General features: G+C 32.8%; 1 protein-coding gene across 1 annotated transcript; it reads right to left on the bottom strand.

The window, feature by feature from the left end:
• Positions 1-418: 418 nt before the first annotated feature.
• On the bottom strand, positions 419-16709 carry LOC123662590 (venom acid phosphatase Acph-1-like). Its single transcript, XM_045597411.1, has 7 exons — positions 16605-16709; positions 15903-16013; positions 10856-11113; positions 8899-9081; positions 1767-1887; positions 1066-1283; positions 419-677 (listed from the first exon to the last, which is right to left on the bottom strand). The coding sequence occupies exons 1-7, from the start codon at positions 16704-16706 to the stop codon at positions 501-503; spliced, it is 1170 nt and encodes a 389-aa protein (XP_045453367.1). The 5' UTR covers positions 16707-16709; the 3' UTR covers positions 419-500.
• Between the last annotated feature and the right edge of the window lie 1498 nt (positions 16710-18207).

The following is an 18207-nucleotide window of genomic DNA, read 5'->3' as shown; positions in this document are numbered from 1 at the left end:
ATTATAATAGTGACAACAATAATTAAAGTAAGGCGCAATATAATTCTATGTCTTTTTGCATGTAAGATATCAATTAAGTTTAGCATAATTTTGGTCGGTGGACTCACGTCTGCATTAGGGATACTAAGATAGAATAATTAGGTCTCTTAGTGTAAGCTGCAGTAGTGTAACAAGTAAACGATCAGTAATAAAACTTAAAATCGGAATAACAAAAGCATGGGCACTTTAAGCCTGTGGACATAACTTTATTTAAAAAAAAAAAAAAAAAATGTGATAATTAATATTTAAAGTGATACTTATTTAATTCGAATTATTCGCATGGGTACAGCTAGTATTATAGATTATAGAAATACAAACCTTCATTATTTACAGAACAAACGCCTTTGAAACGGATTCCTAATAAATAAAAACACATCGATACGTTTTCCCAATTTTATTTATTATAAAACAACATTTTAAACAGTGATCACAGCTACTGAGCTGATGGACTAAAAATCAAGTCAGTTTTTAAAAGAGGACGGCATCGTGTTACAAATTCTGTGGTAATCCTTTTCAGGGAGAAGGTAGTTTCTTGTAATTTCTTTGAACTTTTCTAAGTCGCAGTGACTAGAGGTTTCACAGCCCGTAAAGTGTAACATTTGTAATGTTGATTCACCAGCCCTTGGTAGGTAGATTGCCTGAAATTGACAAAAAAATCGTAAAAATTTCATTATCTGATGTATTGGTAAGGTTCAAGTACAAGACTAATGTATTATGTGTTCTTTACTGGACATCGCTTTGGTGTAGATTTTTTTATACTAATAGGTGGGCAAACAAGCGTACGGCTCAACCGATGTTACCATCAAGTGAGCCGTACTGCGATTACCGTACCGATGTTACAGGCTGAATTGATTTCACTGCTATGTTAAGTTTCTTTCTAATTGACTTAAAAATAGGAGTAGGTTCTTAATGCGATCGTACTTTTTATGTGTGTTCTCTTGTTTGCGAGCAAATAAGCGATTTTAGAAACTAGAGATGACGAAGATAGTCAAACTTAATAATAGTATCCTGGCGCATTCTACTTACCATAACAGTGAATTCTCCACTTGTCTTAGACCGGTACAGTTCAAGACCAAAAAGAGAACCATATTCAGGGTTGCTCTGTTCATGTCTGATGACCCTGGTTGCTTCCATCAAAGATCCGATATTGAAGTCATGAGCAGAGTACACACGGAACCGTTTTTTTACTGGCTTTCCTTGTGAAATATCTGTCGCAGCTTGTACAAAATCATTAAGGATCACTCCTGAAAATATAGCGATGATTAATCAACCTAATTTTAACAATTACTCGTATCCTATGTTAGCTATAAATATGTCAAAGTTTCTAGGTCGTTGATATAAGACTAAGTTATTTATTATCGTTTTAGTAATGATACATGACGTAGAAAAATTATATCATTTTTCATAAATACTTCTTTGGGATAATATTGGAGATATTTTAGAGAAAATGAAACTTTTGTTAAAACATTTTTTCTTTTGTAACAATAACATGAATGTGCATTTAATCAATGAAATGAAAGACAATGGTGCAGATGACAAAATTATTATTAAGTTTAAAATACAATATCTACTAATATATGTGAATGTACACCCAAAAAAGACAGACAGAAAAAAAACAATATGCAGGCTTGTCGCTGAAATAATGATCTACACAAAACATTGATGTAGTTACATTTGACTAATACCGAATAAAATATTTATAGACAAAAATATACATTAACTCTTACCACCGCCAATTTTCTTCATTTCCTCATACCTGAAGAACAGCCGGTAAGCCAATCTGGCTGCCTCTCCCAACTTTGGTAGTAAAGGTTTTGCCCATTCAGGGATGTCTAGACCGAGGCTTACCTGTTAAATATTACAAGAATGGCGATTTAAATAACGTCTAGTGTATTCCAAAATAGAACCGCTTTATATTACATCACTTTACCAGTAGTTTAGTATTAAAAACAAATTTAATTTTAATTTCTTAAATCAAAATATAAAGTTCTCTTGATCCCCACTTGAATACAGTAATTTTTGATTTTTATATTATGACGAGGAGTCGATGACAATTATCCAAGTGTGAATAACTTATATTTACTTGCATGTTAAGTAAAGTATAATCTTTAGTAAAACGATCACCAGACGTAAAATCGTTAGTTCAACTGTTATACAAATATTTACTTCTGCTCAGGGCGTTTGTCTTTTAGGATCTCCTTGTCATGTCATATAGCTTATAAGCCTTCGGTCCCGATTATCATTACAAACCTGATGAAGAAATCTATTTTTGTCAGGACAATTATCTACTACCCCTCTGTGGAATGGCGTCTTCAATTAAGCTACAAATCTTTTCCTGAATCTCCTATAGAGATGGTAGGTACCTATCTGATACTAATTTAGAATTTTCAGTTCACTTTAATATCATCCGTTCTCTTGTCAAAGCTTTTATCAAATTATTATTGTATCCTGCGTTTGTGATTTGCCAAATATTAAAAATTGAATTCCAATTTGAGTTAATTTATCAAATGTATTGTTTCTGCTAATTAATATTCTTTTCATAGATTAGAGGTTTCATTCTATAATTACTGAATTTATTGGTGTGTGTATTAAGTTAAACTTATTATGATCATTAAATTTTACTTATGTGTTAATACGTTCTGGTGTGCAAAATATTCAACGATGTTTGTTCCATGGGCACGTTTATGGGCTGATTCAGTACAGTTAGTCTGTCCGAGTAAGATATATATAAAATGGTTCAGCAGTTTTAGTGTAAGAACTGAGGAGCATCCATTATTACAGACGATATAGCCGTTTTTTTTTGTATCGATTTTTTTGTATGGATTTATCTTGATATAAGAGAACTCAAAAATATTTACATGTATGTCAAGTTTTTATTGCGTCAAAGATGAATTTTCTGGAAATATTTCCACCGATCTTTGAAGATCTTTTACCTGACAACGATCGTTACTCTTGACAGATAAAATTGTCTGCCAACTTGCAGCGGAGCAGCGTGGCGGATTAAGTTTTAATCCTTCTACTTCACATGAGAAGGGGTCTCTGTCTAGCTGGACCATTGAAGTCTGTTAATGAAGTCAATGAAAGACAAAAATAAGTTTAAAAATTTGTAGACACTTGCTTTCACTTAACAGTATCAAGCTGAAGAGAACTCTGAATGAATGACTGTTATTCTGGATGTGTATCATAAAAAAGTAACAAACGCTGAGAGATAAGGGATTTTTAAAAAAATTAAAACAAAATATTAACTTTAGGACATGGAATAGTTGATTAAGATTTGTTCAGATATGCCTAAAAGGCTAATTTAGTTTCTTTTAGATTAATATGTATGTATGGAAGAATTAATAGGTCATTAGATAAGTTAAAATGGCTTGCTTAAGTGTAATCAAGAATAGAAGGAAGTAGAAAATAGTGCACGTATTATTTTGATAGTTATAGAAGAAGGAAGAACACAATTATTATGGTTACAGAATTAGATACGATTGTAAACATTTTTTTTACTCATTACTTTAGTCATCTTTATAAATATTCATCCAAATGTACACTACGATTTTTAAAGTGTACAGTATAAAGAAGATATTAAAAACAACACAAGCTTTTTCTCAATATTGGGGAAGTGTTGAAGCATATACGCCACTCTGTCACACTGCGGGTTAGCAGATAATATCCTTAACAAGAGTAACAATCGTTATCATAATTATAATTTATACATAGTTACTGTTGGGACCAACAACTTTACGTGATCCTGTAGTGCGGTACGTAGAACAAGCACAACACCAGATTTTTTTTTATAAATACATATTTGAGTTATTTTCCATTACGCACAAAGTGCTACATTACATAATTATTAGGACTTTCTTCTTAATACTAATAATTGCAACAAGCAGATTCTCGAGAGCGTACTGAACTTGTACTTATAAGCATATAATGAAATATAATATCAAAATATCATTGAGCAAAGAAATGTTATTGAATAAATGAAAACAAAAAAGAGTAATGGTGACAACACGCGTCCCTTTGGTATCCCTGCATAAACTTTGCATGAGAGTAAGAAAAAATCTTCAGCGCTAATAAGGTATCCACGTCTATACAGGTCATTGTCGAATCAAATATTTACGGAAGGTTTTGTTACAATAAAATAACCATACAAGCATATGATAAAAATCAACATTGATAAATGCCTTGCTAAAGTCTAGTGAAATTAATATGAGTTGTTTAGTAAGGTTATTATTGTATTAGTTGATATTCCTATATGCATATGGTTGATAGTAGCAATAAATGACGTATTAACCAGATAAAATAAGCAGTAGCGATAAAAACATATGTTTCTTAGCAACACAAAAAAATGAAGATAAGAAAATTATAACTTAAAAATAAGAGTGATTTTTCAATCGACTACCAAAAAGGAGGAACTTATCAATTCAACTGTATTTTTTTTATGTGTGTAGCCTCAGATTTTTTTACAGGGTGGACCGATTTCGATAATTTTTATTTTAATCGAAAGGTGCTTATTTAAATTTGATCGAGATCTGACAAGATTTTTTTGAGTTATTTCTAATAATGCGTATTTGTTTGACGATTTTTTCGTCTACCTACATTACTGGTCCTCGTAATTGAAGTCGGTTACTTATGGTTTCGTACCTCAAAAGGAAAAACAGAACCCTTATAGGATCATTCTGTTGCCCATCTGTCTGTCAAGTCACCCCCCCTTTTCTTTCTCAGGAATGCGTAGAAGTATCAAGCTGAAATTCATATCCAATACTCAAGTCTACTGTTCCTTGGAGATGTGAAAAAAATCAAGCTTTATATTGTGTTCTAAAAATAAAATTTTTGCGATGATCACTTTTTAAAATTAATTTATATCAGAACGCACTAACAAATCAAATTAACCACACATTTAATTAAAATACTTGAAGTCGACACAAATATTTGTGTGGTAAATTAATTTAGAATCGTATGGAAAGCTATTTCGATGTAATTGAAATAGAATGAATACATTGCTATCACATACTGTATTTCCATTAAGGGATGTCCAGAACAAATGTCGATATTTTTAATACAACGGAATTTATTTGTTTTAATAATAGGTCAGCTTATACCGGTAGTTTTTTTTTATATACACACGGACATACTCGGTCCTCTGTTCCAAATTATTTAATGTCTGTGTTTTAGGTAACAGTTAACTTATATACTAGCTATTTAATTTTGCTAAATATACACATATAAATTATACATATTTAAATGAATACGGCTGAAATCGAACCCAGAACCGCTAGAGCAGAAAGAAGGGTCAATGTAAACTTCACCAGCGCTTGTAAAATTAAAAATTATATCTCAATATTTAAACCCTTTTTTTAGTAGCAGAAGGTTATTTTAAATAATTACACTTTCTACTGCGTACTAGCATGTCTGCGTAGTAGTAAGCTGTGTGGCTATGGCAGTAAAGAATATAGCCACCCCCTCTCTCCCCGTGGGAGTCGTAAGAGGCGACCAAGGGATCATACAGTTCCACTACCACCTATGAACTTAAAAAGTCGACCGATGGCGGGATAACCATCCAACTGCCGGCTTTGAAATACACAGGTCAAAGACGGGCAGCAGCGTCTTCGGTGCGACAAAGCCAGACCTGCGGTCACCAACCCGCCTGCCCAGCGTGGTGACTATGGGCAAAACACATGAGTACACGCCATTTTTGGCGCAAACTTGTGGAGGCCTATGTCCAGCAGTGGACTGTATAGGCTGAAGTGTGTTAGATATATCACATTGTAGTTTGATAAGATTTTTGAAGTAAAACTTCTATACACACGCTTGACTCGGGGAGTAAGTTAGTAAATGCGAGACGAGAGCGTTACGAAAAGTGTGATCAGGATAGGCGAACGGAGCAAGAGAGAGAGAGTGTGGGCATAGATTTTCGTTCTCTCTTTCGTTCATAGCTTACATAAGATCACAGCAAAATAATACTGCTTTCAAGCAATATTGTGTTCCTGTTGGTGAGTAAGGTGACCAGAGCTCCTGGGAGGAAATGGGTGTAGCTTAGCTTCTGTTGCTACAGACGTCTATAAGCTATGGTGATCGCTTACCATCAGGTGAGCCGAACGTTCGTTTGCCTATTTATTTATTTTATTATTTATTTTACACTTTATTGTGCACCAAACAAATAAAATAAACAAGCAACATTAAAAATAATTTGTAAAAAAAAAATGTACAAAAGGCGGCCTTATTGCTTAAAGCAATCTCTTCCAGGCAACCTTAGGGCAAAGGAGATGATATATTGACGGTGTAGGTGTACAGTTTAATTTTATAAACAATAATGCCTACCTTATTGTATATCATTACATCATCATCATTACAGCTTATATAGTCCACTGCTGGACATAGGCCTTCATAAGTTTTTTTTTATTCTTTATTATAGCCATACAGCCTTAAAGGCTAAGTCGGCTAAACCCTCCATAAGTTGACGCCAAAAATAACGTGAACTCATGTGGTTTTCCCATAGTCACCACGCTGGGCAGGCGGGTTGGTGACCGCAGGCAGCTGAGTTTTTATTGTATAAAAAAAAAAAAACTTTTCATTCTGAAACACTGTTAATGAAAAATCCACACGATTTGAATAAAAATATCAAAGAGTAACAATGTGGGATCTAAAAGTAATTCCTATAAAAAGATCTATCGACTTTGAAGGGTTAATTTATGTTAATTGAAAATTTTATCGACCGTCTTTATTTTAATTACCGACTGTTAGGTTTTTATTGCAGCAGCTTTCATTTGAAATATCCTTAATTTATTCGTTATATTGTATATAACGGTCTGCAGTGACCCTGTTTTCTATTCTCCAATTTTTACCCCGAGTTTGGATGAAACATAAAACGGTGTATTTATAGTTTCTTGGCGATTTTTCTCTGCGGAATCTATATTCCGAATCGGTGGTAGCTTTACTTTTACAACTTTCTTTACTGTGCATGTAAAAAAATGTTTATGTGCTTGAGTAGATATATTCATACACGTTTATGTCATAATTTGTACACCTACACTGACACAATACCATCTATCTCCTCTGCCCCTAGGTTGCCTGGAAGAGATCGCTTTTCAGAGATAAGGCCGCCCTTTGTGCCTTATGATAGTTTGTTAAAATCAATCTGGTATGTATTATTTCTGTTTTGGTGTACAATAAGTGTATTGTTATATTATGATAAATAAACGGCGAACACTCAACGGTCTCTATTGATTTACTCCTATGTCGGGGGTCCGGAAACATTCACAATGCATAAGCACATTCAGACCACAGCAAACGTTTATATGGCTAAAACAAATTTTTGCAATGTGCGGGGTTCGAACCCGCGACCGCTAGCGCTACAGTCTCAAGACTGTGACGTGACAGTTGCGCTAACGCGTCTTCAATATGATTATTTTGTACACATTTTTTATGAAAACCGTATAAAGACGTGCCTATATAATTACACTATGGAGGATGGAACGAAGGGGAACCATGTGATGTGTGTGATGTGTACGAGTGTCCCTCGAAAGGGAGCAAATTAAGGTGGCGCTATGGTAGCCAGTGGAAAGATTTTAAAAATAGCGCCATGAATTATTATAGTAAGATACTTAATTAAATAATTGGGTTTGCAGGCAAACGAAGAAAAACCGCCTTTAATTATATCGACAAGTAATACAACGTAGGTAGACAAAAAAAAATGTCGAGTAAATACGCATTATCAAAGATTACTCCAAAAGTTGTCATCAAACCTCGATGAAATTTAAACGTGACCACATGATAAACATCGGCTTTCAATTAAATTAAAAATCATCAAAATCGGTACACCATATAAAAAGTTATGCGGATTTTCGAGAGTTTCCCTCGATTTCTCTGGGATCCCATCATCAGATCCTAGTTTCCTTATCATGGTACCAAACTAGGGATATCTCATTTCCAACAAAAAAGAATTGTCAAAATCGGTTCATAAACGACGGAGTTATCCCCGAACATACATAAAATATATATAAACGGTCGAATTGAGTAACCTCCTTCTTTTTTTGAAGTCCGTTAAAAAGGAAAAAACTCCCGGTTTATTACAGCGCGTCACAATCGTCACTTTATGTTCACTTCCAAAACCTTTTTATAAATCACACATTGACTTTCAAAGTTATCTCACAGTAACTATTTAGGTTGTCTAAATCAAATATTTTTCGAACTCGGCATACTTCACGTTCTATGTAATTGCTCACTTCATGTCATACTTTTGGTGATGTTAGCGCCATTTCGGTCGAATTTTGAACTATAATTTGTCGTTTAGCGAACACTTCTTCAGCTGTATTCTCTTATGAGAGGCGCTCCTTTCTTCTACGCTCCATAAATTACACCCATAAATTGAATGTCTTTAGAACAGACGATTTAATTATATTTTGTGTTTATATTGTTAAGTATACAGGTGTTGTTCTGATAATTTATGCGAAATTGTTATTAAATTTGTTTTTTTTCTAATTTCAAAGTCTCAAGGAGTGGAAAAAATATATTTTAAATATATCATAAATTTCATTTCGTTTGTTTTTAAGAATACGAATTAAATCTTAGATGTCATTTCGAGTAAAACCTATGACTTATAATCCAATAACTCAAATATTTAATAAAATTAGTTTATTTTTAAATCACTTATAGTTCAATCAATGTAGTGAAATATTATCAATTTCTGCCTAATTTATTTGATAATCAACCTCACACCAATAAAGAATATATTACTGGTTACTATGGCCAACGTTGAAAATTATTTTAGCGTCAGTTAGATTTTAGGCTACAGATAGGTAAGACAGAAAAGAAGCAGAAGCGATAAGTGTGAAATTAATTATTACTATCACATAATTATCTTACCTGACTTTTGAACAAGTCGAAGAGAGTTTCATACATAACTGGATTTTCAGTAAAGTCCACTCCAGTTCGTGCCTTCAACAGTATAGCTAGGTCATTGAACTGCTGGAATTCCTGCTGGACAGCTTCTGCCTTCGCTTGCTTCATGAGATCTTTGAATCGCTCGCAGTTGGAGTAATAGCGTAGCTGAAAAAATGCTATTATGTAAACCTATAGACGTGGCTTTTAGGGAATTTTTTATTGGTTTAATTAATATAACTCCTATAACTGGGCTAAATTCTTTTACCCATACCGGATATATAGGTACCTATGTACCTTTATTCGTAATATGGAGGATAACTTTTAAAATTAGTTATTATAATAATATTTGTATTATTTTTATGGAGTATAGTTGATTATATAAAAATAAAAATAAAAATGAGTTAAACCCTATTGACTTTATTATGTTTTTTTTAAAAAGAAAGGATTTTTTAGTCTTTCATCCAACGTCACGAGTCAATCCTACCTACTTACAATAATATCAAAAAGCAAAAGGAAATATTTTTTGATAGTCAATATTAGTATAATTTTTCCTTGTTGTAGTCAACTATGGACTTGACCACGGTCTCTAATTATATTAATCAAATGTATTAGGTACATTTTAACTGAGGTCAGGCACATGAGGAAATTTCCTGCTCAAAATATGGAGCAGCCCGACTTGGATAGTACCGCAGCCCTAGTTAGTGATTAAGGTGACCAGATCTCCTGGGGGGAACTGGAGATAGGGTCGACAACGCGCTTGCAATGTTTCTAGTGTTGCAGATGTCTATAAGCTACGGTAATCGCTTACCATCAGCTGAGCCGTACGCTTGTTTGCCGACCTAGTTACATAAAAAACATCAATATAAGCCGGGTTTCGTACTATGTATAAAAGATCTTAATGCTAACATCTGCATCATTCTCCATTCCTAACTGATTTCGACTCTTGTACATTACTATAACAGTAACATGGCGTCAGAGGTTAAACACCAGGTGACCTGCCAGCTTAGTAACTGGTGTTTGGCAAACAAAATAATTATATCAAACTTTTTATAGGCTTATTTACAAAAATTTTGAAGATAGGTTAGTTTGTTGATAAGTAAATGGATAACAACAGTAATTATTACAAAAATATTTACACTAAAATCAATGTTTACTTCAATTAAAGTTTAAAACAAGTAATTATAAAAATTAATATGGATTATTTCATTTTATCAAATACAAAAACATTATATATTAAGTATATAAACAAAGTCTATCAAAACGTATGTTGCTAAGTAAATTATATTATTAGGGCCTTTGATATATCTATACATAATATATCTTTGAAACAAACAGTTTTAAAAATATATTTTCCATTCTGTTTTTTTCCGCATTTATGTATCTTTTTTGCACGTGGCTTTATAATTTACTTAATTTATTGGTCAATGTGTGGCTACGGCACTAAAAAATTTAGCCACCCCCTCTCTTCCCGTGGGTGTCGTAAGAGGCGACTAAGGGATAACACAGTTCCACTACCACCTTGGAATTTAAAAAGCTGACCGATGGCGGGATAACCATCCATTTGCTGGTTTTGAAATACTAAGGCCGAAGACGGGCAGCAGCGTCTTCGTTGCGACAAAGCCAGCCCTGCGGTCACCAACCCGTCTGCCCAGCGTGGTGACTATGAGCAACACACATGAGTTCACGAAATTATTGGCGCGAATTCGCGGAGATCTATGTCCAGCACTGGATTGTATTAGGCTGAAGTGGATTGGTTAATTCCATACACACAAGCTTTCTAAAGCTATGATTCAGACCTAAATTAAGAAAAGAAATACAAATTTTGTAAATCATAATATATATCGTACAATAATATCAAATCGCAATACATAACGCTTAGAATATATTTAATTGAAAGAAATAGACATTTTAGTCTAGGTTGAAATAGATTCAAACTTACATAGTCTTCAGACAACGGCACTGTAGTGTAAGGGACCGGTTGCCATATTTTGCCCAGGCCCTCATCCCACTGCTGTTCAGCCACAGGCGGGTACAACGCAGACATCGCAACCTGGGCAGTCATCTTCGTCCTTTCCTTATCCGTGCTCCTCAAAGCTATCTCATCCTGAAGATACAGATCTGATAGTAACCCAAGACCTTGAGAACCATATCTCTGTCGAATGAATTTTCCGATTTGGTACGCTCTTCTTTTTCCAATCTGAAATTAATTATAATATTATTTTTTGTCTTAGGACAGAGCAGGAAATGACGTGCTCAATATCTGGACTAGCCTTCTTGGGGAAGTACCTTAACCTTACAGAAAATCACAAACAAAAAATACTGCTCTTAAGCGGTATTGTGTTTTTGTGGTGAATAAGGCAAATAATATTAATAATAAATAATAAGTGATTCACACTTCAATCGAATGGCGATTTTTGGAAGAATTCGAGGTAGATTAGGAAGCTGATTTACAGCTGTCCATAAGCTAGAGTAACCGCTGTTTACCACTTTAGAGTTACAAAAAAGTGTGTGTGTCAGCTCCGAAGCACTGGAGCTTTCTCCTTGAGATCGACTGTCTAAATAGGCACAAAAAGGCTTATTAGTCTAAGAAAAAGATTAATACCATATCAAATGGTAAATAAACGAATCAAATAACGCCATCTGTCTATCTAAGATGTCGTAGAAAACGTCGTTATGCCATTAATTGGAATTATATTGGTTCCGATAGATGGCGCTACAAGCAACGTAATTAGGTCATCCGTTTAGTAGATTTTACTTCTAATATTGTTTTACATACCGGGAGCCTGAAAATCGATTCAACAAAGACCAAAAAAATTATTAACGCCTCACAATCGTCCCCTAGTTTGGTGAAAAATATTGGGGTTCTGAAAACACTCATCACAAATGTCCAGACTACGGCAAACAGTTGAATGACAAACAATGAAACATATGAAATAGAACAATTTGCATATGCGTTGAAAACAAGAGAGTATTTTGCTGTAACCACTTTGCCAACAAGTCACCAAATGTCCTTGTATAAATAGACACATTTTAACAAAGATAGCAAGATACATGGAATGAATGATGAATGTACTCGTATAATAGGTTTAAGTCATATAGGCCTCTAGGCCTCGAGCACGCAAATCTTAGCTTTAATCCCGCTATCTTGAAAACTCAAATCAGTACCTATATAATTATATATACCTATATATTTTAAATTAATAGTTAAAATTTATTTTTAACGATATTTAAATATTTAATTATAATTGAATTATTATTAATTAATAGTTATAAATTTTTGAAAATGAAGCATACCTAAATAAATAGAGGTAATAAGTTAATTAATATGTTTTTTTAATAAAGAAATCAATAATATCGGTTTCTTCATAGTTTCTTCCTCGTTGAAGTATGTATTATTTATATTTGAATATGACTCACAGATACGAAGTAGTCAAGATCAAGGTCAACTAACATTCTATAGATCTATCTCTAACGTGATATTGTTATTTAACGCAAATTAAACTACAAAGGAAGATTTTATTGTTATTAGTGTTATTAAAGAGCATACAAGATAGACATCTGTCTTATATTGAACTGAGGTAAGGTACAGCAGGAAATTTCCTGCTCAAAATATGGATCAGCCCGACTGGGGTAGTCGACCTTACAGAACATCAGAGCTAAATAATACTGCTTTCAAGCAGTGTTGTGTTTCTGTTGGTGAGTGAGGTGATCAGAGCTCCTGGGGGAAATTTGGAATAGGGTCGCGATGCTTCTTGTGTTGCAGTCGTCTATAAGCTTCGGTATAACGCTTACCACCAGGTGAACTGTATGCTTGTTTGCCGACCTATTTATATAAAAATATATTTATATATATATCTTGATTGTTTCATGATCATGACTAATTCCTGCTCTAATTATTATTACAATCAACACTACATTTATAAAGATGGACGTATTAAATTTAAATTAATAAAATCAATATGTGACAAAATGTAAAGAGCTAAACATAATTTATATGTACTAGTGGTCGCCCAGAAGTCGAAAAATGAACATAATTAAAAATTTTAATTAAAGAAAACAAAAAAATTATGAAAATAAAGAACTTAACAAAAAAAAAAAACAATTTGACTACAGACTGACAGTCAACAAAAGAGTATAATATGCGTGTGCGTTGACACATCAAATAAGTAGTAGTACGTACGGTAGTGTGTGTAATGTTTTTTTTTTTTATCGATTTAATATAATTTTATGGATAATTTTAAAAAATATATTAGCATTCTGCACTCCTTCTCTATATAAACTGTAAGTGTACGAAATATCACACTCCTCCGTCCGCGCAATTTTTGTAAAAAGCGGTACAAAGTTTTTGCTTCACCTATTAATATGTAGATTCGGTATAGTTTGTTGTTATACATTAAATGTTGCATCGTCTTAGATATAATATCCAATGCCACGACTTACTATTTTTTTATTGTTTTGTTTTAATTGATTAATATTATGTTTTTTTATACATCTACCTCAACACTATTTCAATATTCGTTTGTCTGTGATGTAAGTATGGTTTTAAATCCGTCTTTTAAACAGCGTATTTAGTGTAGTTGTTCTAAGTCAAATACATAAAATAATAGTTTTAATATATTTTTCGTTTACCATCAAATAAAACTTTATCTGTCAGATATCTCTATTCCTAACCTTTGAATGCAAAAGTTTTATTTCATCACGAGAAGCGAAACTTTGTACAAAGGGCAACAACCTCTACTGCTGATGTGATTCTCTAAAAGTTATTTTCGAGAATGAATTTGTTTGAATTATTCATAAAGCTGTGAAAGAATTGTAAATTTTATATTTCAATAAATATTATTTTAACTTAATTTATTCTTTTTACTTTTATAAATCACAATGCGTTTTAGCTTTGATATAATTTATAATGCTTGATTTCAATAACTAGATGTATAAATAAATAAATAAATAAATATTTACACAATACACACACGGTCGTCTGTTCCTAAAGTAAGCAACTTAATGCTTGTGTTATAGGTTACAGCCGACTGGTATATAGCTACATTTTTTTTTTCGATAAACATACTTATAAATAATACATATATAAATAAATATTTATATTACACCCACACTCGGGGTGGGAATCGAACCCACAACCCTCGGAGCAGAAAGCAGGGTCACTACAAACTGCGCCAACGGGCTAGTCAAATATGTATAGGGGTTCCGTATCCACGTTTTATAAGTAAAGTACCCGGTTGACCGAGCTAAGCTCGGTATTTTTAGTAAATCGTGTTTTTTGGAAATCATAAAGTATAAATACGAATTACATATTGATAAAATATGAATAATATTTTTCGATTTTACCGACATAATAATAAAAAATAAGAACAGTCTATTTAAATAAAAAATAACGAGTGCAATTAGAAAAAGAAAAAGAAAAAATAATTGATCACGGACATGTGGATTTGAACCATGATCTTCTCGGTTGATCCCGAGCGGCCGATTTCCCACCGAGCTATTTCAACTACATTGACTTATGCGAAATTTACCTTCGTATTCTAACGATATTTTTTTCAATTCCTAAAAACAGGGATAAAACGACATTTCCTGAAAATGAATCCTAGCTAGATAGATTTATCTCCCCCGAAACCCCCTAAATACTAAATTTTATGAAAATCGTTGGAGCCGTTTCCGAGATTCAGATTCTATATATATATATATATATATACAAGAATTGCTCGTTTAATAGTATAAGATTTACCCATCACGGATTTTATTCATAAGGTTTTTATTTGGCTTATTGCGCCATACAGCAGAGTTATTGCTGGAAGGTGTGTTTAAGGAGGTAGACAATGTTTTGACTAAACTTTCTAATTTTTTCATGTGTTGAGAAATTGAGCTGAATGAGTCCTTCCATGATGTTTGTGCGTCTCTTTGGGAATCTCTGAAAGTCTTTATAGAGTTTCCACAAAATTGCAAATCAGCGGATATCAATGCCATTTTTTCCATTGTTATCTGTAGTTGTTAAGATTCAGTTCAACTTTTTCAGAGGCAATAAGGCGAGGAATTATCTCATTTAAAAAATTTTTAGCAGTGCTACTCCAAGGTCCAAGTGTTTCGACTGCAAACGGCACAAAGATGTAATTTGGAATTAGTGACGAATATTTGTGCCGTTTAGTCGTTTCAGCTTTTTCCGATGCGGCTCCCGCCTTTAAGGCTGTTTCCCTGACATGAGACGGAGCAAGTGTGTCGCAGGTTGCGTCCCACAAAAGCGCCCGTCCCCTTTCCCAGGGAACCAACGTCAATCCATCAGGTCTCTTGCCATTTCACATTTCTTTGAATTCGAACCAAAGTTTTATTTTAAACCTCTGTTTCAATTGTTGAAAAAATGACAAAAAAAAACATGACAAGCAAAAGATGAAAAAAAAAAAGTATTTTAGGTACACGAATAAGTCGTTATTTGTTTAAAATTACCAAAAACAAAATGTTCTGAAAGTTTTAATGTGTCCTGTGCGCTGAAACTTGTATAAAGTCGGCCAGTAATGTGACGAGTTTAATATTCTTTTATTCAGCCATTTTATATATATATATATATATTTATTTTTATGATGTATGAATAAATGTATGTACAGTTATTTTGTATAGTCGATTATATAGTATAGTCGAATAAAGAGCAACAAAAAAGGAACTCGTCAAGTTTCTTCAAAAAGTATTCATATATAATATTCACGTTTATTAAATATTAACTGTGTTTGTTTATGATAATGATTAAAATAACTGTATTATATAAACATATTTACGATTCACAACTTAATAACTAAATTTTACAGATAGTTATCATGTGAAATCATGTCCGCGTGAAATGGTGCTAAGAATGCTGGAAACATTTCCCCGTTGAATCGCTATTCTCTGGGCAAAAAATGCACCAGCCCTCTTGTCACCAGTGGAGGCAATAAGGCGAAAAGTTATCTCTTTAAAGAAATCATAATAATTTAATGGTTACTTACATTTGTCAGTCCCTCCAGACCTTCAATCCGAGTTAAATTCAACAGCCTCTCCTTCTGATCTGACAAGGACAGCTCATCAGCGTCTGGAGTTCTTTCTCCATGGCGGTTAACCTACAAACAAAACAATATGCCATTTTTCGCTTTGCCGTTTACACTGCTATCTGTTCATTATCTTATCTTATTAACTCTTAACTAGTTGGGCCCGACGGTATCACCCGCGTTGATTTGAGGAAAAAATAGCCTGAAATTGAACAAAACATTTACCAACCGTCAATCATGTCGACGTTGTTTCAAACTTAAAGCCGTCATATACATAATTTTAATAATTAATTAATTTACAAAAACATAAGCAATAATAAATTTTTTAGTTGTATATGCCGGTAGAGCAAGCAATTATCTATAAAATGATATATAATTTATGTGGAGTAATTGTGAGGTTTTTTCTTAAAAGGGAAGTAGACAACATTGGCGTGTATATGATGATTGTTTTAGATAAAAGACGACGGAAATAGCTAATTAAAATACTTGACTGTCAACATAAAAAAAGAACTTAAGCTGATGTTTTTGGTATTCTAATTTATTGTTGGTTCTTGTGGAAAATAAGAAAACTTTGCAGCAAATTAGAAACAAATTGGAAAACATTACGGCTATGCTTTAGATTAAGAACTATCGAATTATTTATAATATTTATAATTAACTTACCACAAAGGTCATCATCAATTCTTTGTCAGCAGCAGGTCCAGATAAGATACTGCTGCTCATCAGCTGCACTTGCAGCGTGGCTACGATGAAGAACAGGAACATTTTCTAAAGGAAAATACGTCATAATTAACATGACTATAAAATAGATTTTTATTGTCAGCCCGTCGAAAATTTCCGCTGAGGGCTCATCAATCCGTTATAGGTTTGGTTTCAGGGACTTATCAGGTAGAATCATAGTAGAGATCATAGTGTCTACTATAGGTCGAATTATTTAAATTATTTTTGTCGTAGAAAATCTCTTTATAGATAAAGACTAAAAGATAAATACAATTGAACATAGAGAGTGTATACTTTTTTTTTGTGTATACTTAAAGGGACTGACTAGAAATTATCATATATGACATAGAATTATTGACCTCAGCGGAGAACCTTGAATGATAACAGACAGATCAGCTAGTAATATTATAAAGCTGTTAGATATGGTGTTTGATTTCATGTAATGAGTTTTTAGTGCAAGTTTTAAAATAATTTTTAGCATTTTCAAGATAACACCTTTGATGCTTTCATTTTCGAATTATTTACAATTATGAAGAAAAAAAAATATAACTCCTTTTAAACTTTTAAATAGCATAATTATATCAACAAAAAATATAATGCATAGAAGACAAAGCTGAAGGATATTATAATTATTTTTAGAGTATTTTTTAATAAACATCTAAACTTGTTCGTACATGTTTATTTATTATTACAGTAACACTAAAAGTCATTAAACAAAGAACGAAATGGCGCATAAATATTGTATCCTTAGGCTTTATTTGTGAAAGGTTTAAATATATAGCCTTCAACATGTAGGTTCAATAAAAACCTTTACTACTTATTTTTATTAACGCATCGTATTCAGGATATACATATATGTGTATTGTATATAATATTTAAATAAAAATGAATTTTGCTAAGCGCGTAACTCAAGAATGGCTCGACCTATTTGGTTAATTTTTTTGTATGTTCCTTAGTAAGTAACGTAAGGATTTAATACTAAAAAAAATATATGTTTAATATTTACTATTAACTTTTGACAGAACGAAGTCTGTCCGGGCAGCTAGTAATTGTAATATAATTATGAGGAAACTTATTAAAATTCTTGTTAAAACTTATTCTTGTTAAAACTTATTTAAATTCTGCTATCTCTCCGAACCTTCTCCTACATGAGGAAAGAGGCCTATGCCCAGCAATGGGATATTGAGGCTGAAGTGTAGCGTATAACTAACCGAATGATGAAAAATACATTTTATGTTCGTTTGTTAATTAAGGAATGCTATGAAGCATTAAATATAGCTGAATGGCATCATATTTTAATATATCATGATTAATTACTGTACCAGATTTAATGCTATACTAAGTTATAAAAAAAAAAAATGGCAAACAATAATCTAAACTGAACCAAATATGTATCATAATAGTTTTTACTCGCGGCTGCGCTCGCTTTGGATTTTTTTTAGTAAAAAGTATCATATATGCTGTGTGGCTACGGATCCTGTGTGCCTACGGATGCTGTGTGGCTACGGCATTAAAGAATATAGCCATCCCATTCCATTCTTCCCGT

This window comes from Melitaea cinxia, chromosome 19 (genome assembly GCF_905220565.1).
Source record: "Melitaea cinxia chromosome 19, ilMelCinx1.1, whole genome shotgun sequence".
NCBI classification, from domain to species: Eukaryota; Metazoa; Arthropoda; class Insecta; order Lepidoptera; family Nymphalidae; genus Melitaea; species Melitaea cinxia.
Note: the sequence above shows the minus strand (reverse complement) of the source record. Positions and strands in the feature narration are given on the sequence as shown.